The sequence below is a fragment of the Falco cherrug genome, chromosome 1 (assembly GCF_023634085.1).
Source record: "Falco cherrug isolate bFalChe1 chromosome 1, bFalChe1.pri, whole genome shotgun sequence".
Lineage (NCBI taxonomy): Eukaryota > Metazoa > Chordata > Aves > Falconiformes > Falconidae > Falco > Falco cherrug.
Window position 1 is genome coordinate 40,186,244 of NC_073697.1, and position 22,432 is coordinate 40,208,675.

General features: G+C 47.9%; 2 protein-coding genes across 6 annotated transcripts in view; both read left to right on the plus strand.

Moving 5' to 3' along the window:
• The window catches only part of ALMS1 (ALMS1 centrosome and basal body associated protein), a 76,043-nt gene extending 68,807 nt beyond the window's left edge, over positions 1–7,236 (plus strand). For 3 of the 4 annotated variants that reach the window (XM_055723499.1, XM_055723671.1, XM_055723604.1), the window contains 2 exons: positions 773–872; positions 6,765–7,236. In XM_055723499.1, coding sequence (XP_055579474.1) covers positions 773–872; positions 6,765–6,809 — 145 coding nt within the window. In that variant the 3' untranslated portion in view covers positions 6,810–7,236. The remainder of the gene's footprint in view (positions 1–772; positions 873–6,764) is intronic. The other variant, XM_055723544.1, reaches the window with a different exon arrangement.
• Positions 7,237–13,820: 6,584 nt separating this feature from the next.
• Positions 13,821–22,432, plus strand: part of ADAM33 (ADAM metallopeptidase domain 33) — a 31,951-nt gene continuing 23,339 nt past the window's right edge. Inside the window, exons 1-2 of one of the 2 annotated variants that reach the window (XR_008734487.1) lie at positions 13,821–14,385; positions 17,482–17,564. Coding sequence is in view for 1 of the 2 variants with exons in the window: in XM_055723770.1 (XP_055579745.1) it covers positions 14,259–14,385; positions 17,482–17,564 (210 nt within the window). In the remaining variant the exon portion in view is untranslated. The remainder of the gene's footprint in view (positions 14,386–17,481; positions 17,565–22,432) is intronic. The other variant, XM_055723770.1, reaches the window with a different exon arrangement.

Genomic DNA, 22,432 nt, shown 5'->3' on the forward strand with positions numbered 1-22,432 from the left:
GCTGCATGTTTCTTGGCAACCACTCTCATGAAATTAGTAAAGCTTTATGATCTCAAAGGAAGATTTGGGGAAGGCAGTGTGAGCAATACACTACCATCCCAGCTCTCGGGTTCCTCTTTTAGATGACAGCATGTAAAACTGACTAGAATAGCGCACTGACTCTGTACTGAGCACCAGTCATCTTCTATTCCATTCAAAGCATCCCTTGCTGTTTGCCTCTGGTATGGGAGACGTTCAGCACTGGAGAAGACAAAGAATTGATCTAAACAGGGCAACATTATTGAGTGTTGAAAACACTAAAATTTTGAAAAGATGCCTAAATAGCTTAATTCAGGTTATTCTTGGGATAAAGATATCGCTATTGATGGATAAACATGTTACTCGGAATCAGCATAACCAGTACGGAAGAGCAGTGGGGCTGTTCTGTACTGAAGATACTGGAGCTCTACCTTTTGTAGCTGGGTAATCATATCAGCTGTATGGTGACTTGAATGTTGAAAATACTGGGTTTATTTATTATTGCTTTAGGAGGTGCTGCTTGCATGAGAAAAGGCATTATGGGATGTGGGAATTTCCGGTATCACAACTGCTATGTATTCCACATTTCCCCTGTGTGACACTAGTTAACCCCTAAATAATTTTTTCAATGCTGTGGTTACCCAGTAGCCTTTAACAGAATGTGAATATGAAACAGAGGTTTATTTTTTTTTTAATATCAGTAAGTTCCATCCTTTCAAGTCAGTTTTTTTAACTTTTTGTATTTACACTTAAGGATCTATGAGCAGCTGCCAGAGGTGCAGAAGAAGCGAGAGGAAGAGAAGAGGAAAATGGAATACAGGTCATACCGCCTGAAAGCACAGCTTTATAAAACAGTACGTGTTCTAGTAAAGTATTTATGCTGGAACTTTTTAGATTTTTCTTTTTTCCTGAAGTCACAAGCGTCATAGTAGTATTTACTAAATGTTAATTTTGTGGTATTACTTTGCAATTTCTAGGTGGTTAGGATGTATTAGCATTTAATCAGGGTCAAAGCAGTCAAGCTTAGTAAAACTTGGAACAGGAAAATCCCCCTGCCTAACCTAAAATCCTTCCAGGACCTACACATGGTGTATGGAAAAAAGACAGGGAAGCATGGTCCTGATTATAGTATACAAAGAAGGTCTTGTGCAGAGTCCTGAGGGCAGAACAGAGGGATTATCAAGCATGCTTAAAGGAGCATGCTTCCCTGAACTGAAGGTTGCTGGTTTTGCTCTTGTGACCCTTGCTGTAAATGAATTTAGCATACACAATTCACAGTTAACTTCGCAACCATGGTTAACAAAGCCTGGAGTCATCATTCTTTCTTTTGCTTCAGTGTAGAGTTGGCAGTCCTGGTGATAATTTGTTAAGTTTGGGGGCTGTGGATTTCACCATTATGTGTTTGTTCAGCTGATAGCATGGCCTTGCCACACTGGCACTGATCAGCTAAGGATCTCCTCTGTCTGGCAAGTGGTAGAAATAAACCGTATCCTGAAGCATGGGTGTGACTAACTGAACCACAAACACTTACTCAGCAGTTCAAGAACAGTTTCTGTGCTGGAGCCTCACCACACAACCAGCAGCAGAGCAGAGGTGGGCTGAGAACTCCAGGATTTTGGTGAGCAGGAGAAGGAAACATTGGGGCCCATTTTGCTGGCTTACTGTAGGACTGTGCTGAATCCTGCCTCATTCTGCCATGAAGCAGTGAGATCCCTGAAGGGAGCTGCTTCTGTCCCAGCAAACAACTGCTGCTAATGCTCTTCCTCCCTGGCTCTCCAAGTTGTGTAATGTGCTTTATGGCAGTCTGTTAAACACAGGTTTAATTAATGACAGAAAGATTGAGAAACTCTGTGGTAGCGACTCACCTGGGTTAAGCATGATAAGTAACATGGAAGAGTGTCTTCTGTCCCTACGCCCTCCCATGTGCATACATCTAGTTATCTAGTATTTCTGTGTAACAGGCAGTATCAGTTTATATGTCATGATGCGATAAATGTCCTGATCAAACAGAGAAGGCCCATTTGTCCCCTCTGAGAAGTGCATCTCCAAAACTGACTAGCGTATCCCTTTTTGAGCTGTGGTAGGCATATGTATGCTTAAGCTTTCTCTTAGGACTTAGTAGAATTAAAAGATGAGAAACAACAGTTTGCAATACAAACACTGGGGTTCTAACTGACTTACCTTCATGCTTTTTAACTAACCCGTATACCATAAAACGTAGCCTTCTGGAGAGCTCTGGCAGCAGGCAATAAACTGCATTATAAGCCTCAGTGATTTAAGGACATGCGTTGAAAATAAAAACTGATTATTTTTTTTTCTCTCTGGATCTTAAGCTTGCACTTCAGATTGAGTATTGCATCTCTTTCCTGGCTGAGTTGTCCTACCAGAACTGGAATAATAGGGTTAGTTATTTGTCAGGAACAGCAGTAATTGGATTTTAAAAGTCAGGCCTTGTAATGCGGTATATTATCCAGAATACCTTCCTAATCTGATTGTGGGTATTTACCACTAGAATTACTTGAATTTGATACTACACTTTTGCAGGGTATATTCAGATCATAGGTTTTTTCAGTAGTCTGAGAATCTCAGATGCCTGTACAGAGCCTCAGGTGCTGGCCTGTACAGAGCCAATGAATGCTGGCAGTGACTTGAAGTAGCCTAGTCAGCTGGAAGCAGAGAGGGAATCAAATCAGATGTTTTGTATATAAGTATGCTTTTGGTTGGGAGAGGGATGATGATTCATTGCAGTAAACATTGTAATTTTTTTGTCTTCCTTGATGCAGGATAGCTGTAGTGAGTAGCTGTAAATACAGTGAATGGTTTGTTTAGAATTTGCTTAATGTGTGGCTGAGAGCATCAGTATCTAAGCGGATCTGATTGTGCATGAAAAAAAGAACCACAGATTTTTTGGAATGACTCCGAAGATGACACAGAGTATTAGGAGAAGAAAACAGCTGGTACAAAAGCTAGAGTAAAAATGTGTGTAATCTAGGGTTGTATCATTTAAATGTAGCACTGTACCCAAACTGTGGTCTGAGTATCTCTCATAGTGGCAAGTTTGTGAACTGCTGATGTAGAACAGCAGATCAGTACTCTGGAATAGATCTGACTCTTTGTTTTAATTACAGTCACCTAGAGGAGGCCTGTTGTGCCTTATACAGATGTAGTAGGGGAACAGTTCCTTCCAAGATCATTTGGCATATATCCAGACAGATTTTGGGGGAAGGTCTGGGAGTCAGAGAGTCAAGTGCCTTGCTCAAGTCTGTGTGTGGGTCAGTGATGGAGTGGGGCATAGTACTCGTATTCTCTGACTCCCAGCTCAGTGCTTAGTGGCCTGACCTGTCCCTGATGAAACTTCTTTGTCCTTCAGTCTTTGGATTTTGTCTAGCTAGCACTGGTCATCTTGATGGAGAAAGGGTGTACTCATGCCCCAGCCACTCCAGAGTGCAGCTTAGTAGGTTAAACTGCTGGTGAAAGTGTGTGCTTGGGCATGTTTCTGAACTCCTGTTCTGGAGTGCCTGAGGCTTACACTCATATTTTCTTGGCTGACTTTCTGCTGTGCAAGTGTTAATAGCTGGCAGAGGAGCACTAATGAAACAGCTGGGCAGGTGGGGATGTCTTAAACTGCCAGACCAGCTGGATTGGTAAAGGAGAGTCTGAGCACTTACTCTCCTTTTCCAGCACCTGTGGCCAAACACTTTGTTGTAATAGTGAAGTGTGCTTATATCCTAAGTTTATTACATCTCTGCCATGATGTGATATGGTGCTGGGACAGTGGTTGCTTCTGTTTCTTTCACTGATACCAAAGGAGTAGCCATGTAAAGCTAGGTGTATACCTCACGAATAGCAGTACAGCTGGCTCTGAGGATGGGATTTTCTAGCAGTACAGTGTGTGTGCCATTTCTGCAGGGCATTGAGGGCTTACAGGTTAGGGGTGATTAAAATTTGGGAAAGGAAGCAATGAGTTAAACATGTACACACACTCATACCTGTACATACATGAACATAGTCAAGTGTTGTTTGCTGCAGTACCCTCGCACCAAGATTTAAAGGTATGTCAGATATAACTTCATATTGATGTAATTTATGGGTTGATGCTTTAGAAGAAAAAAGGACGGCTTTTTAGAAATGTATTGTGAGAAGAAAACAAGTTTCCAGTGTTTGCAGCGTGAGCAACAACAGCTACTACTACTGTGCTCTGGAGGCAGTGTGTCTGTCATTAGCTGTAGGGAATCAAGAGTAATGACCTTAGTGTCCAGGTTGAGGGATGAGATGCAACTAAGTTTATTTGGCTCAAAATAAGCCCCCAAATTAGTAAATACATATGAACAAAATTTGCTTACCTTTTGTGAAGTACAAGTGAAAATATTCATGCAGGACACCTGAGAAGTAAGGGCTGTCAGTGCTTGTTTTAAGGTATATATGTGCTACAGTGGCAGTGTGGGGCAGCGCAGTGGGAGGTGAAGAGAGAATGAAATAACGGTTTTGTTAGCACTGAGTGAGGATGAGGCCCTCAGGGGCAAACAATATGGGCTCATATAGAACTGGAAATGTATCAAAATTCCTGTGCTAGAAAGCAGCTGAGGGGTTGCGCAGGCATTCTTAATTTTTCGAATTGTCAAATGCCTATCTTTAATAAGATAGCAAAGTTATTTTTATCATAGGATGCACATGGGTCTGGGCTGATGTTCTGTCCCATTATCCCTTTGCTTTTCTACTTTTAATTTCAAATAGAGCATAAAATTGTACTAGTCTGATAAGGCATGGTACATGCCCTTTAATTTTGAAAACTGTAGAGTCAAGACAGATTTCTGATCCACTGGCAGCATAAGTCAGAACTCTTTCAGCCCAAATTAAGTGAAAATGAGTTTTATGGGTTATCGGATGCAAAATTGTTCTGTTACTGAGGCTTTTCCATTAGATGTAGTGAGTTTGTAATTTTTGTAAATAGGGAGCATGGGAGAAACCTCCATAAAGGGCATAGCAGAGTTATTAATTTATACATTTTCCTCTATCCCTTAAAAAAAGAAAAAGATATTACCATTCAGGAAGACTAAACGCTATTTCATTTATGGATGGGACATGTACTTTAGGGCCTATGCAGGATAGGGGCCACAAGATGTCACTACCCCAAAGGACAAAGCACATGCTTCTAGATGTGTGAAACTGAATTGCACTTTGCTTGCTGCTTTACAGTAAATTTTTTTTAATGTTTGTTTTTCATCCCCTTGGTTACATTTTCTCTCCAGTCAGCAACGTGTTAGGGTTTTTTGTTCTGTATTCGCTTCCTGGAATGGAGCAAAGAGGCAAGATAGCATCTGATTGCTGGTTGGGTTTGCTTGTTGGATTGCAAAAGCGCTTGTGAGCTGTGAGGACTCATCAGCGGTTTTGTGGTGAGGTGTTTTGAGACCGTCTGAGGCTTCATGAAGTACTGTGGACAGATTTCACACTGAGATTCATGTCAACAGCTTTGCTGCTTTTTATATGTATGTGTGTAAGCAGGGTATATTCTGTATTGGTATATACACTATATATAGTATGTGTATATACTTTATACACATATACTGCATACTCTGTGTGTGTATAAAGAGCTGAGCTGTGTGCTGCATTCATCTGTGATGCAAAAGGTCTCTTCAGGTGAAGGCTGTATCATTCCCACTGCTGTTAGTAATACACGAGTTACCCAAAGCTCTTACTTTATTCTGCACTTCTCTGAAGCCACGTAATATGTATTCTGTGCTTCAAAACATCAGTGATCTGCTGGCTGAGCTAGCAGAATGATGTGGTGTTTCATTTTCTGGATTGCCCATTGCCATGAGAACGGGTCACATTAGCAGGTGCCTGGGGAAGAATATCGTAATAGAGCCAGCGTTAACAGTCCTTCTCAAAGATGCTCTCTAACAGTCTGGTGTGATTTGTGTCCATGGGGTTTTGTGTCCATCTTTGGATCGGTGGTTTGGGTTTTAGGTTTGTTTTTTTTCCTCTCATGAATTTGCCCACTTGCTTTGTGAAATATAGATGTCTGATGTTTGCCACACAGCAGGGCAGTTTCACAGTTTAACTGTACAAGACTGTGACTGTTCAAAGTATTTGGTGGTTTTTTTTGTTTCACTTTAAAATCTGTTGCCAGTTGTTTTATACAATGCCTTCACAGACTATTTTTGTAAGAGTCTGCAAATAACTTTACCTTGTAACCTCTTCAGGCTGCTTAGGATTGTATAGACTTTTCATCTCTTCCTCTTCAGTCATGGCGCATCCCTCCCACTGTAGTGAAGAGTCCTAATTTATTCAGTTTATTGTAGAAGACACTTCCTGTATCTTCCACTGTGCTTGTTACTGTTCTCTGTAACTCTTCCAGTTTTCCTGTGTGGTTTCATAAATGTATCACAAACTAGGGAATACATGACTCCCAGAAGCTCATGTTCAGAGGATGAAGGGAGGGACATGCATCACGGTTACTTAGGGAAATAGTCTATCAGCTAATGTCAGGATGTATTCTGACTCTTTAGACCTCTTTCTGACCATTCCCACTGCAGCCAGCACAGGAATGTCCTGGTGTTCTTCATACCAATGAGTGGGAAACAGTTAGACTGCTTTAGCTGTCCTAAAAGGTGTAAAATAAGCACTTCCTAGTTTCACCCCTTGATACTCTGTTCCGAGAACTTATTAGCACTATCTTTATGCTTAGAGTTTTTAATTTTTAGAGGAATAACACTCATTTCTCTCACTTTGTTTTTATCTTTCAGAAAATCACCAACCGTGTCTTAGGGAGGAAGGTGCCTTGGAACTGATAAAGATCTCCTGTTCAAATGAATGTGTATTATGCTTAGTAAACTTGCAGCATAAAGGAGATTGTAACGTGGAAAAGATAATGCAGTGAATACTTGGGCAGTGTCTGTTTTGTGGTATTCAGTTCTGTTGTTGTGCTAGTATAATCTTGCTGCATTTAAGAGTCAATGATGATACGAATGACAGGTTTTTAAATAAATGCGTGTTTTTTGTAGTGGTTTTATGCACTTCCAAAATAAACATAGTTTGGGAGTACTTGGCTCATAATATAACTACCTGATTGGAATAGCAATTTTATATATTTATTTTAAATCGGTTTTAACAATGATTTATTTTTTTATTTCCTATCTCAATGTAGATAACTGACTTGTAATGTTTTGTACTGCAAAAAAATCCTTGAATAAATAACATTGGATCAGTTTGTGGTAACTATTGCAGCAATCATGAATGTATCGTCCCTGTGGGTATGGGCAACATCTAAAAACAGGGGGCTGTAATCACCTCTTTCTTTACCCAACACAGACCTTAAGTTACAAGGTAACTGTAGTGGCCCTTTAAACTGAAAGAGTAGAGGAGTTGTGATTCACTGATCTTTTGCTTAGTTTGCTGGGTTTCTGTATGAGCCAGGAGAGTCTAATCAGAGAAATTTTTATGCTGTTTGGAAATTTTTAAGTCTTGCCTGGAAGAGATCCCTTCACTTCATTTAGATAGTTGCATTCTGACAGGATATGTGGTTGTACACCTAACTAACAGCACAGTGAGAAAAGGTGATATGTAAAGGTTGTGGTTCTTGGTGATAGAAGCCTGAAGTTTCAGCTTCATATGTTTATCAAAGTAGAGTTCATTTGGTGTACAAACAGGAAAAGACATCTGAGGGAAGACTAAGTGGGTGTGAACAGTGGTTTCCTTATCTTCTGTACTTGAAATGTTCATAGCAATTTAGTTCAATGAACAGCTGTAACAGTGCGCACAGTGCTGTGGAGGGTGAGGCACAACTCAGAGATTTTGACCTCTCATGTTCACTAAGAATTTCGAAGTGCTTCTCGTTTTACCCCTTGGCTCAGCCATCCAGCTGTGGCTACAGTCCAGCTCTGCCGGTTACCCCTGGAGTTCACATTGGGATGTAATGAATCAAATCTTCAAATGATGGGAAACGATGTGATTTCTTTGAAGGTCAGCAGAACTGCACTAAATTACCCTCAGCAGAGATTTGGCATAGTATTTTTCAAGCTGTGTCCTGTGCTGGTGGTACCATGTGCTTTTAAAGCAGCTGTTATATCCTACCCCAGAGTCAAGTGTGAGAATATATCTGGGTGTAAAGATTTTTTTTTTTATTTTATTTGGAGCATGCAAAAAACCCAACCACCACAAACCCATGATCTAATATGTTGAAAGGCCATGTCTGGTCTGGTCTCAGAAATCTGAAATTAGAAGTACAGCTTAGTACAGTACCACCTGGCTGTGATAAATCAGCTCAGAAAATGGCTTATCTCTTTAGACCTTTTCACTTTTCAAAACTTGTTTTTGCCTATTTGCTCCTTTCAGTGTCTTGTCCGTGGGATCAGTTTGGATGCAAGTTGCTTTGCCTTTTGAAGCGCTGTTCTGGGGCTAGAAAGCAGCTTTGTAGGCTGCTGAAGAAGGTGCTGAAACTTGCTGGTGCTGAGATTTCTCATGCGACTCTGATATACATATGAATAGGTTTGTTCCTTGCGACAAGAAATTCAGTTGTGTTGGAGTCATGGAGACATGCATCTTGCCTCACTGAGTGCTCATTTAAAGCCAGTTAGCTTCTTAAATATGCTTTTAAGCTTTCAACTAATGAAAAAAGAAGAGAGGTTAAGGGCCCTGCTGGTGCCTCAGGGGATGCTTCTAAGTCTTCTTACAGTCAGATAACACAGCTGATGGCTTTTTTTTATTTGTGTCCATAGTGTGCCAGTGTGTTGCTCCCTAGCAAAAGCATAGAGGCCAATAAACAAGCGCATTGCAAACCGAGGAGAGGTGGAGGCAGTCCATTTCAACTGGTCGGAGTACCCATCCTCAGCTAAGTAGAGAACTATAAGTTATAAAACCTTTCAAAACAAAGAGCTGTTGCAAATTTTTTAACGTGTTACCTTGCTTAAAAATGTTCACTAACTATCAAAATTACCTAACAATTGTTGTCATTCTCTGAGTTAGAGTTGCAGCTTGAGAGCTGTAGTGACAAGTGGCTGTAATTCCTCATTTAGTAATAATAACTTAGTGGTTTTCCTTTGCTGGGGGGGGAAGTGTGTTTGCTTCTGTTAAAATGTTTCTGTTCAGGCGTGCTTTAGTATATCACAATGTGTGATCTGAAGATTGTGCTTGGATGATTTATGCATCTTGGGCTGCACAAAGAGTTTACACTCTGCTTTCTGAAATACTGTAAAGCAAATATTCTCTTTGCTTTGCACACAGCAGAGGAAAAAGAAAGTTTTGTAGAGGAACAGTATGAGATTGTTTGACATTTCTCCCCAGAGGAGTGAGCATCTGCAATTCCAGATGGAATCAGGAGCTGCAGTTTCTTAGAACTTCTGAAAATTAGGTCACACATAGGCAGATTTAAAGGAGGCAGGTCTCCTCCTCAGCCCTGTACTCTTTAATCGTGTTATCATCCATCCTTCTCTGTATTTCTTCATGAGGGATGCTAGTGAAGCTGACTTACACCCATTCCACTACCATTCCTTGTTGTCGTCAGGTCAGATAAAGCTTGTGCTGGGTGAAAATGCGTCCAGTGTTTATAGTTCTATGGAAGGAGTCTGTTGACATTTGGAGTCACTGGTTCAAACACACAAAATTTCTTTCCAAAAACTCAGGAAATTATGCTTGTCTTGTGTTGATTCCAGAGTGGAGTCATCTCTTCTTAATTTACTGCTACACAAAGACTTTCAGGGTAAGTTCTGCAAATCTTGGGAAACTTAAAGAGGGCAGAAATGGTTTTTTTGAACGCTGCAGGCTTCTGTTTTCAGTAAATCAGAAATGTTCTTTGATCAGCATTTGCTGTGCCCACCCCTCACAATGATTATTCTGTAGATACAAAATGGATGTTTGAGTCTCACCAAAAGGCCACCTGTTGTAGCTGCCCTCTCAAAAATGGGGAAAGGGCAGCACTTTGACTGTTGAGTTGTCTCTGGAAACTTAAAGCGGCTTTGATTGTTGGTCATTTGTACCTTGTTCATCAAGTAAATAAAATGACTGGTCTTTGGCTTTTGATGGCCTGTAAATGTGATGTCTACAAACTGAACCAGAGGTGGGAAGCATGATGGATATGTGAGTGAGGTGATGAGGTAAGGAAACTGCAGAGAAAAGGGGTGTAAAAAACCACTTTACGCTTTGAAAGGTTCCTTATTTTAAAATAAGAGGCTTGTTTGCTCTTCAGAAGTACCTTCTGTCTCCTCTTTCACAACTATTTCCACTAGTTCAACTTTCTGTGCTGTAAATTCCATCCTGATGGACTACTTATAACAACATGGGAAGTCCTCTGGTTCTTGGTGAATGTTTTCAGAGTCCTTTCTATGGAGAACCATCGTCAAGTCAGAGGCCTGCCACATCAGGCAGTGATGGGGCTTGAGTGGATGTTGTTTGGAACACGTTCTCTCATTGCTGGTACCTGGAAAGATCTCCATGGAAACCAATTGCAAGGATGATGTGAAAATATAGTTGAAGTGCGCAACTTCCTTGGCAAAAGGAAGTTCCCCACAGAACATGGTTGTGTTACTGTAAATCTGTCTAGACATGGCCTGGTTCAGAGTGGCTGACTCCTGCGGTACTGCTTCCCAGAAGGACTTCTGCCATCTGCCTCTGCCGGTGGGGAATTTGTTAGTGGTCGTGCTTGTAGGAGAGCACAACTTAATGACTTTGAAGAAAGAGATTTGCCTCATGTGAAAGCAGGTAAGCTAATGGCTTCCGCTTATCCGTGAGAGCATCCTGGTTTATAATTCACTTTTCCTAATGAAGGAATTGCTTCCTGGCTGGCTGTTCATTAGTCCAGATCAAGCTTTAATCCAGTGAGGAAGATCTTAATATATTTCTTCCTTTATTTTGCATTTATTAGTTAGCCAGCTGGGCAGCTGTACTTCTGTAAAGCTTGAAAGTGTAACATGAAGTCATTGGACATGCTTGTCGCAGGCTTGGGGAGGGAATTCAGCTGAACTGCTGAAAATGGAAAAGACACGATTCTTTCACACAAGCAAGGTTTGAAAGTCAAACTTTTATTAATATTTTTCTCCCTACATCAGCAGATAAACTGAATGCTCTGGGCCAAATTAGACCCTGCGGGAGGGTGAATGACCTCTGCATGACAAATGAAAGCCATGTTGATTAATACACTTCTGGAAGGCGCTCAAATTCCACGGTGGTGAGGACAGTTGTAGGAGGTCTTGAGAGGGGAGGTGTTTTCTTTTTTAAATACAATCTAATTATATTCATGTACCCGTGTGCTGCAGCCCTGTCGCTTTCTAGCTTTATCGGAAGCTACTTCAAACTTGTTTTCATGATGCAAAAGAGAGGAGAGACTCCAGCTCATTTGTCTAAAGTTGTGTTGGCTCCTCTGCTGAATTTCTGTTCGGTACATCCCATGAATCACTCTGCCGTAGGGGACGTGCTGCTGGTCTCTGCCCAATCTCCTTGACTCATCTGGTGAGTAGCCAGCCCTGACATTCCTCCAGAGAAGGGTAAGTCTCTTGGACTGGAGATACTCAAAAATACCTCTGGGTGTTCTCTGGAGACATTCAAAACCTGCCTGGACATTATTCTATGCAACGTGCTCTAGGAGAACCTGCTGTAGCAGTGGGTTGGACTGAATGATCTCCAGAGGTGCCTTCCCACCCAGGCCATGCTGTGATTCCGTGGCTCTGAGACTCTCCAGTTGGATCTGGAGGAGCTAGCATGCCAGGCGTGCACTGCGGCCTCCTGAATGCCAGTGCATGAGGAGTTGAGTTCCTGTGGCACTGTGTGCAGATTGAATAGTTATTTTAATAGGAGATTATATGAATTTTGGTCTAAGGAGACACTATTTTTAGGTCTGTCAGGCACAAGTTTTTATGAATGGCGTAGAGCTGTTTTACTATGTTACAGCTGTCCTTGTCCTTTGCAGAAGGACCTGTAACTGGCTACGAGGGATGCCGTTTCTGAGGATGAAGCAGTGGTGGAAGACCAAAAGTGCGGGTGCCCAGGATCTTCCTGAGCACACCCCCTATGCTTGTGTACTCTGTGCTAGTTGCCTCCTTCAGTGAGTGCCTGGGAGGACAGGAGCACCCTGAAAATGGATAACAAGAGGCTCTCCTTGTCTTTAATTCCACAGTTGTGAGTGGTCCCCCTGCCCCTGCTTCACATGTGCTACTCTTGGCTTACTCTGGGACGCAGAAATCCCCGACCTCGGGCTCAGCTGCCAGGCTTTGTGACCCAGCTGCAGACCATGGTCGGGTGCCACAGCTTCTGTAGGCTTTTGTCAGCAGATGTATCAAGTGATTAAGGCTGTAAGCAGGGGGAAGAACGCCTGTTCCTTTGCACAAAAAGGCCTTTTATAAGCTGCTCTGGATAACCACCAGCCGTTGCCACCCTCAGCCCTGTGTAGGGCCACATCCTTCTCCACAGCTGATGGGCATGCTCAGGTTCCCTGTGCCAGTGGGAAGCAGAAAGACTTCTGCCTTCACCTAGCCCTGAGGCTGCGCTGCTTTCTGTAGTTGAGAAAGTGGAGGAATGAGAAAAAAATATCATGTAACCTAACAGTGAAGCTATGTCGTGGTGACAGGCTGCTGGGGGAAGACTGGAGCTTGTTGTCTGCACAGGGTTTCCTCTGGCTTACGGTTCCTACTCCATCCCAGCCCCTGGCTCACCCCTCTGCAGCAGTTCTGGCCACCAGCTGCCCTTTCTTGGAAGGACGTTTGCAGCACTCTGCAGCTCTGCACAGCCTCGTCCCTCTGGACCTTGCTGATGATGGTTCCCTGGTGGCTGAAAGCCCTGTCATGCCTTTGAATCTCTCCTAGTTGTGTGCCAGGCTGCTGATTTACAGCTGCTCTGCTGAACTTGCACCAAGCTGCCGGGATCTGAGAAGGGATGGCCATGCCCTCTGTTTCTCACCACGTTTCCGCAGGTTTATTCTTTGGAGTGGCATTATTTTTTGCAGTGACTCTATTTTTTGCAGCATTTGTCCTCTTGTGGAAGTGGTGGGATCCGCACAGCCCCTCCATGGTGAGGTTTAGCAGGAGGCTGTCTTCAAGCTTAGGGGAATCCTTCCTGGTGCTCTGCAGAGCTTGGCCCAGAAAGGGCAGAAGATGCTTGGCAGAGCTTGTGGTGGGAGCGAGGTGTTGCTAAATGGCATTAAGCCCACCTGAGAAATGCTGCACCTGAGGCTAACGGGGGCTTGAAGGTGCTGCTGAGCTGGGGAAGACTCACTAACACTGTCCAGATGTTTGCATCTGCTGGTTGCATCCGAGGGCCCTGTTAACAGGACCTCCACATGTGTCAGAGTGCCAGGAGGGCTCTGACTGTGCTGCTGCTGGAGCTCTGCTATTTAGGTTTGCCCTTTGTGCTGTGAAACCCCAGAAAAGTCCCCTGTCCCTTCCGTTCCCAAAATGTCACCTTGGGCAGGCGTGCCCAGAGCTCCCTCGAGCACTTTGGGTGAGGCTGTGTTGCATGCAGCTTATCCCTCTTTTTAGTGTAAAATCCTTTGCAAAGCTTTAATTACTAGCATTAATCAATGTTGTTATTGGGACTTTAATAACTATGGATGCGTCCTTGCCCTAACCCCAAAAGACTGGAGCAGAGAAGATGGGGGGGTGTTTGTGTGTGTGTGTGCAGGAACGAAGGGGAGCAGCACCTCATCCCCAGCGCTCACTGGGCGGGGTGGTGAGCTGGTTTGATCGGGCTGGGTGCTGGCACCCATCTGTAAGAAAAATATATTTCATAGTAATAATAGTAACTGTGGAGAGTAGGGGGGTGGTCATAGAAGTGTCTCCGCTCTGTCTTGCCCCGGTGGGCTGCATGGGCTTCTTTAATTTCTTTTTCTCCCCCCCTTTTTCGTGTGCAGGCAGCCTGCTTGTACCCCCTCACATCTCCCCCCGGAGCCGGGGGGTGAAGCTGCGGCGGGGAGCCCGGGGGAGGGCGGCTGCCGGCCCGGCTGCGGCGGGATGCCCCGGCGGGGGGAGCCTGGGAGCAGCCTTCACCGCCGGTCTGGTTTTCATTAAAGCAGCCCGGCTGGGCCAAGAAACACAGCAATAAATAAAGGCGAACAATACCTCCCCCCTCCCTCCCACCGCCCAGCCCGGGACCCGGGGAACCGGGGCTCCGGCCGCCGGCGAGCGGGGCCGCCGTGCCGGGTGCATGGGGCTGGCGGGGGGCAGCCGGCCGGAGGGGAGGGGACCCGAGCGCATAAGAGAGGAAGGCAGGGCTGGTGGCGGCGAGCAGAGGTGGTGACAGCCCCGGGGAGTGCCGGCATGGCCGGGCGGGCCCCCCGCAAGCGCTGCACCCGCCGGGGCTTGGCTGGTTTTGGGGGGAGCCGTGTTTTGTTGCTGGGGTTGTTGCTGCTGCTCCCGGCGCGGGGGGATGCTTCTGGACCCGGAGGTAAGGGGGTGGGGGCAAGGGGCACCCGCGGTGAGGGGTGGGGGGTACAGCGGGGTTTGCCGGGGAAGATGTAGGTCTTGGGGGAGTGGGGGGGGGGGGGGGGAAGCAGTGGGCAGCACTTCCTCCCTTCGGCCCTATTGCCCTGCTGGGGGTGTGCCCCCCAAATCCCCCCTCTCGGCTGGTCCCCCGAGCCCCATCCCAGCGCTGCCCGGGACAGGGTGGCTGGGCTCTGCGCTATGACTCTATATGGTCTGGTTGGGATGGGAGGGCTGGGACCAGCCAGCCCCCCCGCCCCCTGAGAGAGGGGCTGGATGCAGCTCCTCACTCCCCAGCACCCCGAACAGCAGGGACCCCCCTTGTCTGCCCATCCTGCACCTCCCTGGGGTCCCCACCACCATCCCCGCTCTGGGCAGTGGCACCCTGAAAGGGAACTGGCAGCAGCTGGTGCTGCTGATGCATGTTTTGGGGTGAAACTTGGCTTTTTCTGTCGTTGAGGAAATAGCTTATTTTCCCTAGAGGTTCCTATTGCTTCTCAAACTGGAGGACGAGGGGGGTTGCCAGGCTGGATTCAGCCTCCTGTAGCCTCTCTTCTCCATCCCTAATTCCTTCCATGACCCCACCAAGAAGCTGGGGCTGATGCTTCTCCATGCAAAGCACAAATCTTAGTATTATTTTTTGATTTTTGAGCATTGCTGGGTTCTCTGCTGCTCCTGAAAATAAGTTTTTCACAAAGTCCAAGAGAGTCCATGCAAGCCGTGCAGCTGGGAGAGGGATGTGGAGGGTGGTGGGAGCCAGAAACCTCTGTTTGGATAAAGAGGAGAGGAAGAGCAGACGGGAAAGCTGCCAGTTCGGCTGGAGTCTGGGTGCTACAGGGCTCATCGTGGGGCTCAGGCATCCCCCAAACACCAGGCTGTCCGGCTGCAGTGGTGCAAACAGCCCAAATGCCAAAGCAAGGCTGTTTGCAACTCAGCATTCCCAGAGAGGGCTGGGAATGAGCGTGCCTTCCAGGAAATAAAAGAGAAGGGGGTGGGTGGGAAGCCCCCTCTGCACTACATTTGGGGTTTATTTGACTTAGATTTTTAAGGTCCGATCTCATGCTCTGAGTCTCTCTGATTCCCAGCAAAAGCTTATAGCTAGGATGAGAGGAAATGGCCTCAAGTTGCACCAGGGGAGGTTTAGAATGGATATGAGGAAAAATTTTTTTGCTGTAAGGGTTGTCAAGCACTGGAACAGGCTGCCCAGGGAGGCGGTGGAGTCACTGTCCCTGGAGGTGTTCAAAAAAATATGTAGCTGTGGCACTTAGGGACATGGTTTAGTGGTGGCCTTGGCAGGGCTGGGTTAATCGTTGGACTTGATGATCTTAAAGGTCTTTTCCAACCTAAACGATTCTGTGATTCTATAGTCAAAACAGTAAGAAACTTAATAACCAAGAAGTTTTTACAGTGTGGCCCAAAGCCCAGCCCGTAATCCCTGCAGGACAGCTGCCCCTCGTGTCCCATTCACTCCCCAGACAGCGTGGGAGAAAGACGGGCTTTGCAGTGAGCTGGGAACCGCAGCGTCTCGCTGCCCTTCTCCCTCTGTGGCAGCCAGCAAATTAAAAATAGGTTTTGGGTTTTTATAAATTTGTTTGTTTCCCCTTGCTCTGTAATGGGAAGGCAGCAAACCCCGCTGGAACTGCTCGACCTGTGAGGCTGAATGCAAGTTGCATGGTAGCTGTGCCTCAGTTTCCCCACCAGAAAATGAGGTTTATATATGGCCGGGGGGTTGGAGGGCCTTGCTAATGCCTTCAGGGGAAGTGAGGAGATGGAAACTGGGATCGTGCCATCACCTTATCTGCAGTTATTCCTGGAATCTAATTACATGCTATATTTAATGATAGCTGATTAAATGCCACTGTGCGATAGTGCCAGGCGTGTCCTGGGGCCTCGTTGGACAGACATGGCTGGGCTGGGTAGCTCGATCATGTTAAACACTCAATCTGCAATTCCCAAAAAATAACTCCTTTTTTTTTTTTTTTCTTTTCAATAACTTCATCTTTCCTCAAGCCAAATCCCCCCAGATCGTTGCACAGGGAACCAAAACAAGCATATAAAATTATAAAGCCATAAGCCCCGTTATTCCACTCCCTTAGTAAATAACTTTGCCCTTTGCTGGGGAAGGTTATTAGATCCGAGCTCTCGCTGACAACATTTGGCTTGGCAAGGTGGTCCAACCTCTGACATTTTTCTAGACCTCATCCTCATGCTGCAGCATCTTCAGATTTTACTTCTTTTTCCTGTTGTTGTCCAGGCTTAAGTCATCAGTAGCTGCTCGCTCTGCTACAATCAAATACAGCCACATAGTTTAGGGAAAAAAAAAAATATCTTAGAAAGTCTGTCTGTCTCTAATCGAGCCAAGGAATTGCTTGTACTGCTCTGCCCGGGGGAGCTGGGATGGCTCAGAGAAACCCGTAATGTGCTGCAGCTATTTTAGCTCCTCTGCTCCCTGCTCGAGCCCAGCTCTGGCTGGAAACATGGTGGTTTGATTTCTAGGTGATCGAACTACACTTCCCCATTCCATAAATGACGATGATCAATAGTGTAAAAGCATAAAGCCAAAAAAAAAAAAAAAAAAAAAAAGGAAAGCTGTTTGTGTGATTCACGAGTGACGGAGCAGGCAGGAAGATGCGCTGTTGCCTGGGTAGGCCTTGCCCTTGCCCAGGGCTGGGGTGCTCGGTGGGGTTTAACCAGGCTGGTTGGTGATGGCCGGGATGTGGGCAGGGTCTGGGTGGTACCACACATGCTAGTTGCTTCTCCAGGGTGGGTTCCAGGGGATTCATACTGCTATTTTGGGACCTGGGTGGGCAGCAATGCTCCTGGGAGGCTTCCAGCAGCAGGGCTGGGCCAGCAGTGAGGGTGCTGGCCTGGGGAGAGGGCGATGCTTTGGCTTCCTGGTGATGTCCGTCCCCCAGAAACACCTAAGAGGTGGCCCTGGATGTTGACCAGAGTCCTCTGGTCTGTCTCCCACATTTTTCTCTTGATGTGGTGGTGAAGTAGCTCCCGCTCTCAGGGGTTTGCAAGGGCTGTTCACACGCTCATCAGATCGTCTTTTTCCCAGGACCACCATCCCATGGAGAGTGGGTCACCCCGCACTGGCTCCTTGGGGGCCGTACCAGACGAGCTGTCAGCCTGGCTGAAAAGGTAAGGGCAGAGATCATTCATCTCCCCTGTGCTGCGTGGCTGGGTCCTCTACCTGGAGGTCTTCGTGGTGGGACTCGGATGGAGATGTTGAGTTTGCAGAACCTGTGAGCAGGATGTCAGGTTTTCAGGACTCATTTCTCTGTCCTCTGTTCAGGGAAAGCAGAGGGTGCAACGGTGAGTTAATTACAGGCTGTCTTAACTACTGGGCAGTAGGAGGGGTGGCCAAGAGCTATAGGGAGAGTGGAAAGGGGCTGGGCAGTTTGGAGAAAGGAGGTGGAGGTAATTCATCAGACTGATGGTTTGGCCAGGGTAGACAGACCAGCAGTATTAACAAGAGGCAAAGCGCTGCCGGATTTAAGAGCGATGTCCCTGGGAAGACTGTGGAGAAGCTAGGTACAGCCTGCAGGGAAGAGAAGACATCTCTTTCTAGGGCTGCTCTGCGGCCTGTTGCACCCTCCCTTCCACCCCCACTGTCTCCAAATCCACTTTATGAGATATTTGTGGTGACCCTCGCCTGGGTTTGGTGCTTTGCCTGACTCTGGGGTCAACTGGCTCTGCAGCTGCCCATCGGTTGTAGCAGCTGGTCCTTGTACCCAGCAGCTGGGAGGGTCCTGGGGGCTGTGGTCTCCTTCGAGGCAGATCAAATTGCTTCCCAGCAGAATGAGCACTGATGTGGATGTTTTGGGAAACTTGTGTTTTGGAGCTGAGGAGACTTGCTGCTGAGAAGACTGAGTGCTGGGAAGTGACCTTCTCTGGTGGCATCTCCCTGGAGCAGGGGCTGAGGACACAGCTTTGAAACCACCTGAGATGCCTCCAAGTGAGACCTCCTTGCTCCAGGCAGGAGATACCAAAGGCAGAATCAGCTGTGCTTCCCATCGGTGAAGCAGAGAGGGGCTTTGGGCTGCCCTGAGGGGCTAGACGATTCCTTTTCCCGGGGAGAATCAGGAGCGCTGCTCCCATCATGCTGCCTGCTGGGAATTGTGCTTCTCCGGTAGCTGAAATAGCCCATTGTGTTGGGGATGCTGTGGTCGCCCTGCAGACATGTCCCTTCCCTTTCTAGCAGCCCTGGGTTGGTCTATATTTAGGTTGGAGGCCGCTCAGGACAGGGAACACATGGAAGCGGGAGGTTTATTTATACTCTAGCTAACACCCCGCTGCCTGAAATTGTGCTGGGTGGGTGCAAGTCGCAGGCATGTGGGGGGTTTTGGGAGCTGTCGGGAGAGTCTGGGGCCAGGGTGGCTGGGCAGGTCTCAGAGTGTTTCCTGGCATGTGCTCTGCCTCCGCTGGCTCCAGCCAGCCTGAAACAAGGAGGCTGCTGTTCCTTGGAGCTGGGGAAAGGAGGGGAGAGGGAGGGTGGTCGCAGCCGGGAGCAGGGAGGCTTTGTGAGGGAAGGATGGTGGGAACCAGACAAAGCATGGGGTAGGGGCGAGCGGGCTCCCCACTTGTGGAAAGAACCCCAAACCAGCCCTTTTCGTCCTGGTACTCCTGACGTGTATTTTTAGGATCAATTCAGTCCGCCCCATCCACACCCCATCTCCTCCTGCCCTCCAGCAAAGATCCTGGAAATAAATATGGCTGCGTGATTGCTGCCAGCCTGCTCTGTTTGGCCGGGCACGCCTGGCTTTTGGGGCAGGAGCCTGCAAGGGGAAAACATCCGAGTGTGTGAAGTGGTGGGTTCAAGTGTGGTGATGGTCCCGAGGCTCCTTTCTCCCTTCCTTCGGGGCTGCTTCTTTGCACAGCAGGTGGGATGCTGCGGGGTGGCCTGTGCCACAGTCCCAAGGGTCATCACTGTATCTCCTTTCCCTCCTCCCGGAGGAGCAAGGTCACACCAGTGGGAAGAGGAGGAGGATGGTGGTGGTGGCCCTGCAGTCCCGTCGTGTGCGGGCTGGCGTGGCACTGGGTGGGCCAGACGCTGCCTCCCCACTCTACACCCTCCACTCTCCTATTGTTTGGGGCTGAACTCCCTGCGGGCTCGACGGCTCCTGACACACATGGAAGCAATTTCAGAGAGGCCGGGAAGGAGGTCGTGGGGACCCTGATTGCAAACAACTCCCTTGTTGCTGCTGGCTTGGGGTGGGATCCTGCCCTGCTGCTGCCGGCATCCTCCTCCTCCCACTCCTTCCCCCCAGCTCGGGATGTGGCACAAAGGCTGCCAGAGCTGACCATGGGCTTTTGCCATTTTTCAGAGGTGGAAATGGAGGTTGTACCCAGAATCCTGGCCCTGGCACCTCACTGGCACCCAGCCCTGAGGCACAGGAGTCCCCTGTCCCCACACTGGGGACACCCCCAGCCTGTCTTACTGCCTGTGGTGTTCCCTGCCTTATTTCTTTCCCTTTGTAATTGCTTTTTCTCAAGCATAGTTTCTCACTGCAGTGGTCTTAAACTGAAAGAGAGTAGGTTTAGATTGGTCATAAGGAAGACATTCTTCCCTGTGAGGGTGGCGAGGCGCTGGCACAGGCTGCCCAGAGCAGCTGCGGATGCCCCATCCCTGGCAGTGTCCCAGGCCAGGCTGGACGGGGCTTGGAGCAACCTGGGCTAGTGGAAGGTGTCCCTGCCCATGGCAGGGAGTGGGACTTGATGACTTTTAAGGTCCCTTCCAACCCAAACCATGCTGTGATTCTATAAATCACAAGGGCTGAGGGGTACCCAGGCAGAAGAGCCCCTCAAGCTCCCTCTGGGTCTCTCCTGGCACCTCATTCCAGCATGGGAACACCCTTGGCACTGATGGAGCATCCTTCCACCCACCGATTCCTCTCACACCGCAGGCTCATCCACTGGGTCCCTGGAGCAGCCACTGTCTCCCTGTCCTGGGGCTGGGACATGGCCATCCGCTTCATCTTCACTGACCAACGCTTGGAGCATCCCCTCTGGTCATGGTTGGGGTGTGATACCCCCATGAGTCCCCCCCGGGGAGTACCGCATACATGGGGGGTCACAGCTCTGCTCTGGAGGAGGAAGGGAGGAGGGGCTCTCCTGTGGTTTGGGGCTGGCTGCAGGTGCCAAGGACACGCACTCCTACAATCTGTTTCCTGCAGGGAAAACCTTTTTCCCTTTGCAAGGTGTGGCAGGACTGAGCAAACCCTGATGTGGTCCCTGAGCCAAGTTTGATTTAAAACAACCAAAATCCTGCCTCTGCCTCCAGGGCCTGATGCCCTACTTCCCCTGACAACCCCTCCCCCTCAAGCTGGCTGTCCTCGGGATCCTTTTCCAGTGAGCAGCTGGAGAGAGAAGCTTGTCCCTGAGATCTCAGATCCCAATCCCAGTGTGTTTAGGACAAGGCAATGTCCTCAAGCCATGCTCTTCAAACCCCAACTCTGCTGCTTTAATCCAGCTGCCTGGGGAGGACCTGGCTCAGCCATGATACTCCAGCTGTGAAACCCATCACCAAATCCTCTATGGAGCATCTCCTGGTAACTCCGATCCCCATCTTCCTTGTTACGTCCAGGCTTGGATGTGCTTCGTTAGGAAATCAGGGCTTATGGGACCTGCCCAAGCAGATGGCCAGGCTGTGATTTGAATGTGGATTTTGGATTTTGGCTTGACTAGTGATTTCCCAAGGAGCTCAGCACTCCCTGAACCCACTCCTGGGAGAGCCGCTCTCCTGCAGGGCAGGGGGAGTTTTCCAGCAAGGGCAGAGGAGAGAGTCTGGGTGAGGAGAATAGCCAGGAGCTGTGGGGAAACAAAGACCGTTTTCCTGCTCAAAGAGCAAAGCAAACCCCTTGGCCTCAGCTCCTCTGCAAACATCGCTGTGGTTTTTCTGATCAGCAGATTGGAAAAGAAAAATAGACTCGAGCTCAGCCCAGTGGGTCTTCTGGGCCGCTTGCAGGCTGGGTCCCGGCCAGGGCAGATTCATCCCAGCTGCTCTTTGCCTCTCTCAGCCCAGCCCCTGGTGGGACTGGCTTTGCTGGGATGTCCTGGAGAGGGGCCACCACCTCCACATCCAGCCAGGGCTGAGAGAAGGCAGTTCCTGCAGCCTGGGATAGGGACCAGTGCATCCTTTTCATGGCTGCTGGAGAAAGGATATGGTGGTGGTTGGGTGGGGAGGAAGGTGCTGGACCCTAGGAAGGTGCTGGGGCCCAGGATGATGCTGATTCCTGCTCATTCCTGGTGCACAGCATCTTGACAGGCAATTCCTGGGGACCTAGCTGCCTGCCAATTAGGCTCAAGGCAAAACTATCAGTGTTTAATTAATGTAATAACCTTTCCTGATCTTAGGGTTGAGTTACTTGGCTCCTGCCTGCCTGGCACAACTGGTGCTCCCTCCTCCTTCTTTTTACTGCTATTTATTTTCCTAGGGGCTGAGCTGGTTTCAGCCCATCCCAGCTGAAACCAGGATCAGTCCCCTGCTCCCCACTGCCCCTTCACTTGCTCTCAGGGGAAACTCTGAGGCACAGGGAAGGGGAGAGCTTGCGATGCATCACCTCGCAGGGGTCAGACGCAGATCCCATTAGCAGCGGTTTGTTTCCCAGCCTTTGGCAGCCTGGGAGACAGGACAGTGCTTGCACGGGGAGCTGTGAATGCTGGAATAACCCTGTACACACACGTGTCCCTTTAAGACGGCAGCTGGGAAAGAGCATTTTGCCAGTAAAGGCCCTTAAGTCGAGGCAGGGAGTAATTGCTGGGGAATTCAAAACTGGGAAGGAGCCGGCAGGGACTTGGGGAGGAGGAGGAGATGGGCTGCGGGGAGTGGGTGTTAGGGAGATCAGAGATGGGGAGAAATGGGCTTGAAAAAAGGGAGGGTGAGAAGGGGAAAGAAGGGAAACAGCAAGAAAAATGTACAGACCATGTTTGGCCAGGGAGTGATGTTTGTATAAGATCATGTTCTAAAAATACAGCCATTTCCCACCATCACTGAAGGAGGGGAGCCC